At 43.7% G+C, this 5,620-nt stretch overlaps 1 protein-coding gene across 1 annotated transcript; it reads left to right on the forward strand.

The window, feature by feature from the left end:
- Positions 1 to 452: 452 nt before the first annotated feature.
- rbm14a (RNA binding motif protein 14a) lies at positions 453 to 5,347 on the forward strand (the record flags this gene model as incomplete). Its single annotated transcript, XM_079214358.1, has 7 exons — positions 453 to 613; positions 1,792 to 1,976; positions 2,275 to 2,454; positions 2,542 to 2,651; positions 3,718 to 3,999; positions 4,093 to 4,316; positions 4,891 to 5,347. 7 exons carry the CDS (start codon positions 453 to 455, stop codon positions 5,345 to 5,347), a joined length of 1,599 nt encoding a protein of 532 aa, XP_079070484.1.
- Positions 5,348 to 5,620: the final 273 nt, after the last annotated feature.

Below are 5,620 nucleotides of genomic sequence, written 5' to 3' on the forward strand. Positions count from 1 at the left end.
ATGACGCTCTAGCTCAAGCAAATATTGTATAACACTGTGATGAAACAACTGCGATAGCTAGCTAGCTTAGCTAGCGTTAGCTACATCGTCAATGTTTGCGTTTAACAAAATGGCCAGTAGTGTCGTAGTTTTTAGCTAACTGTTGGGCACATAACTGATCGTACATCTTGAAATGAAACCAGTTGTATGTTATGTTGTATGCGTTGTTTGTCTGGCATTAACTACCGTTAAGCTACGCAGACTTCATTCAACGTTAATCTGTTTTCACCGCGAAAGTTAAAAGCTTTATTGGCTGCGTTAAGCTAATAACACCCGGTCAGCTAACGTCAATATGCTTCTTAGCAGATAATGTAACTAGTGATTAAACTGTTTACGTCACCAGATTCCGATGGAGACGTTTCCACCAACGCATCATGTTTTTTCTCTTGTACAGATGCCTGTTTGACACAGAGATGAGCGGTGAGAACGTGAAGTTGTTTGTCGGGAACCTTCCTTTAGATGCAACTCACGACGAGTTAACGAAGCTTTTTTCTCCATATGGAGAGATCAACACCTGCTCTTTGCTCAGACAGTATGCCTTCGTCACTCTGAAGGGAGAGGGGGCAGCAGACAGGTATTCCACGGTTCAGCACCAGTATTATGAATGAACAGTCTAGAAATAGTCTTGCTTATGTTGGGGATAAAATGTTGATATGAAAGCTTATACACAAACAAATTACACAAAACAAGGTATTTGCCACTTTTGCTCATCAGGTAGCGGCTTAAATTATGAGTCAACTAAGTTCCACTAATTCAGTGAGTTTTGAACACATTAAACATAAATGCAATTGTTGCTTACACTGTCAGTGGGTGTTTGAATAAAAGATGCACGTTAAGTTATCCTGAAGAAAATGTATGTGTTCATTGTCTATATGAACAGTAAAAATAAATGTATACATAATGTGTATATCGTCTACAGTTAAAGCAAAAATATACACATTGTGTTATATTAAATACATATAGAGAAACACATTTGAAGTGCACAATAAGGTGCTTACTCTAAATGCAAGTGCATGATGAAGGAAAGTGCAGGGTACCAGTTAACTGCTGTATGACAAACATCCCAATTACGATGAAACAAACTTTACATAGATGCACATCATTTATGTCACAGTATGACACTGCTGTTTTTAAAAAAACGGTACAGGCAGATGCATTTGTCATGTGGAGTAGACAAGGAAAGAAAAGTTGACCGTCAATGTAGCTTGTGTTAATAAAGAACGATTTAAAGTCCTAATATTTGCTCAAAACATTCTAATGGAAGAGCTTGCCAAGCAACGTGTCTAAGAAATCTAAAATACACTCAGCCGTTATCAGTGTCCAGCAGCCATTTTGTAACTTAAAAAGCAGTGTCCAAGGGGTGAAAAACTTAACCTAGCTAATGGCCTTTTTTCAAGTTGTTAAAAGGCAACTAGAATAGTAATATAATAATAAAAAGTCTCGGACCGAAGTCAAACTGAACTAGAGAAGCTCATGGTGGTTTATAGGTTAGCATAATATAACTGGCAGGTTGGTTGGGTTTATTGCTGCAGTATCTTAAAAACTTTGAAATACCATAATGACTTGATGTTTGGCTGGGCTGACAAAACAAGATAAACTCGACCCCTGCTGCGGAATCAAACATTTATAAGTTTCAAGATACTTAGGGTTCTAAAGGCCATTTACAATGTAATGCATGGAATGAAATGAAATATAAAATCACTAGTAAAACCAAAAGACGCTTCAACATATTTCTCATTCTTACTCTTACAGGGCCATACGACATCTTGATGGCAAAGAGTACAGAGGCAGGCCCTTGGTGGTCGAGGAGTCGCGTGCACGCCCACCCAACTCTACTAAAGTGTTTGTGGGGAACCTCGCCGCAACATGTTCAGCAGATGACCTGCACGGGTTGTTCTCAACCTTTGGAAGAGTTTTAGACTGTGATAAAGTCAAAGGTGAGATAGAAATTCCATCACTAATACTTATTGTGCAACACAAATATATGCAGGGGTACTCGTTAAAAGTTTGAGAAAAGATTTTGTAGAAGTTCTGATCTGTAATATACTAATATGAGCTGGGTTGTATATTGTAATGTAACAATAGTCTTCAGATAACTTGTCATCTAGACAGTTTTAATCGTTACATTTTGAAATAAATAGTGCTGAACAAAAATTGACTCTAGAAATATGGGATGAATGTATTTTATTTTTAATCAGTCTCATGTTAACACTGATCTTCCTGTATACTCTACAGCCAGATTATGCTCAAATGTTGGCTATGCATTTGTGCACATGGAGAGGAAGGAGGAGGCCCTGGTAGCTATTGACGCACTCAACGGGACCATGTACAAAGGCCGCCAGTTGGCCGTAGAGCTGTCCAAAGCCCAACCTTTGATCAACCAGATTGCAATGGCTGGAAACAACGGCGGTGGTGGTAAAGATGAAGTTATCCATTTGTGTTTAAGTGCTTTGCATCATATTAAATGCTGAAAACAACGCATGTTCTCCTTTCTCCTTGTAGGTGGCAGGGACGGTCTTCTTCCGCGACCACCTCCATCACTAGAGCACCATCAGAGTCAAGCAGCCGTGCTAGCTGCAGCTGCAGCTGCTGCGGCTGGACTACCAATACAAGTTAGTTAATTCTCCAGCAGGGCATCCACTATCTTGGAAAATATCTAATTTATGATCTCTGAAGACTAAGCTCATGCATTTATGAACAGTTACAAGCATTTGTAAAAATTTACTCTCACACTTCCCTAATGGTGTGTTCACACCGGACGCGGCGCGAATTTGCGGCGCGACCAGATTACATGTTAAGTCACTCCACAGACGCGCTGCGACGCGAATTGGCGATTTATTCGCGCCGCGGCGAGATAGACGCGTTTGAGGCGGCGCGAACAGAACGTTTGACCTGGGGCGAACAAAGCGAAGGACGCAGCGCGAATTCGCGTGAGTTGAATTCTCCCAACTGTGGCGGAGAAATCGCGTGACGCAAAGTTGCGTCAGCCAATCAGCGTTGAGAAGCTCCGCCCGTCACCACCGCCGTCTCCCCGTTTCTGAATGAAACTGCTGCTGCTCCGCCTGAACCAGCGCTGGTAGCGGCTTCATTGAGACGCTGTTGTGGGACTACGGATAATAGTATGAACCCAGACACCATGGAGTTTGATGTTCCGACATATGTGGAGTTTACACAAAAAGTATAAAGCAGAACTAGTGGTTATTTCCATGGTGGATGGCATAATCGGTATCGTTTTACGGAGATACGCGAGACGCAGTTCCTGGAGGAGTCGGTGAAATTCACCGCGCTGTGTGCGGCTACGGATGATGTTATGAACCCGAACACGAGGGCGTTTCATGTTTCGACATGTTTGGGACTTCCACAACAAGTATAAAGCAGAACTAGTGGTTATTTATTCCATGGTCGATAGCGGAAATGAAAGCTTCGTCGCTTGTCTCTCACAGATGCAAGCAACAGAGCTAAGCCACGCCCCCTTCGCGCCGCGATTTTTCGCGTTTGGTGTGAACACCCTCGTTTCACTCACGCGAGTAAACTTCCGCGGTGGACCGGTGTGAACACACCATAACCCTTCTTATTGTATAGCTAAATTAGGTTTGAGTGTGTATATATATATATATATATATATATATTTTGTAATGCTTTATTTTAAATGCTGGCATGTTTCCTCTTTCTTTATAGGTTCAACAAAGTGTCCATAACTCATTCTACAACACCACATCCTTTGACCCCACCTACGCTGCGTTGAAGGGCATTACAAGTGCTAAGGGTGCAGACGGGGTGATCTACGGTGCACTAGCCAGCCAGGTTTATGGATCCGTTGCTGACCAGGTGTATCAAGATATGGCCAATCACAATCCTTCAACTGTTGCCACTGTTGAAGAATCAGAGTCACAAAACGGACCAGATCCAACAACACTTTTCGAGGCTGCAAGAGCAAAGTTCTTTCAGGAGGGACAGAAGGTAGTTTCACATTTATAATGGGCTCCTCTGTGTTTATTTTTAGTGTTGTACATTTCCATGTATAATAATTTGTTTACATATTTGGAATTGAAGGTTCTGGCAGAGCAGCAGTCGGGGAGAAAGGCAGCATCTGCAGACAGTGAGCGAGATCGCAGCCCAATAAGAGGAAATCGAGTCCCCCTCCTCCCCGACCCCGTTCCAGGATCCTTCGGTCAGATACGACCTAAGCGCCGCGCCCTGCTGCCCACGCCACCTGGAGGACCTGAAGAGACCCCAGCTGCCACCAACACGCCTGAGGGGTCAGATCCTGTCGCTAGGTACACGTAATACATTTTGATAAAAGATGGAGGCAGAAGAAAAATAAGCATGTTCAGCCTGCTTCCACTTGCAATGACTGTATAGTAATGTATTTATATGAAACTAGTGGTGCAACGGATCATAAAGCTTACAGTTTGAATCGGACCACGGATTAGAGTCACAGATCGGATCAGCACGAAAGAAAAAAGGGAGCAAATATAACTTTTACAGATCCCTTCTTCTGTTTGATTATACATCAGGTCTACAAAGCTCCAGACTGTGTTTGTTTGTTTTACCACCATTTCAGCCACTCTGAAGTCAATTTACACACTGTTTGGTTGTCTACGATGTAACATAATCAGAGATCGGCAGCTAGAAAAGCATAAATACTGATGTCCTGATTGCAAATTTTCCTGAATATTAGCAAACACTGACGACTACCTCAAACTGTAATTAATCTGTGGTTTACGCCGTGCGTGGAGATCCGTACAGATCATGGATTGACAGTGGTCCATTACATAAACTACTACGATTAACCTTTCTTTGTTTCTCTCTTTCCTTTCTTCACCTCTTCAACTGTAAACTGCACTCCAGGTCTTACACAGAGTACTACCAACAAATGCATCAATACCAACAGTATCAACAGTACCAGCAGCAGTATCAGTACCTCCAGTATGCCTACACCAATCCTCCACCTCCTCCTCCGCCTCCACCAGCCACCACACAGGCACAGGCCTCCACCACAGCGCCCCCAGGGACGTACTCGGCGCCCCCAACGTATGCAGCAGCGGGAGCCTACGCAGCACCAGGAACATATGACACTTCAGGAAGTTACCACGCCTCATCAGGGAGCTACAATGCTTCCTCGTCAGGAGGCTATGACGCATCTGGAGGCTATGGGGCACCCGGAGCATATGATTCATCGGGAGCTTACGCAGCAGCGGGAAGCTACTCCGCATCCACACCGTATGAGCAGACACCCGCACACGGGCAACCCATGCCCCAGCGCCATGATTACCCTTACCACACGCCAGAACCCCCTTATCGATAGTCCCACCCCCACACACTCCTTCCACACTGCAGATGTGTGTGTGTGCATGTGTATTTACATAAGGGACAGTGTAAACCAGAGAGGGAGCAAGGTTGTAATTCGAATGTAGTTCAAATCGGAAGCATTTCCCCCTTTTCTCCATCCTAACCTAGTTTCTATCTAGCTTGCCTGTCAATTGATACCTGTGGCTTAGTGGGACAGCTATTTTTGTAATATTGTCAAGCGTTCGGTTACTGTTCGATAATGTGAGGCACAGCTGGTTCCCCATTGGAT

This window comes from Taurulus bubalis, assembly GCF_910589615.1.
Source record: "Taurulus bubalis genome assembly, chromosome: 2".
Taxonomy (NCBI): domain Eukaryota; kingdom Metazoa; phylum Chordata; class Actinopteri; order Perciformes; family Cottidae; genus Taurulus; species Taurulus bubalis.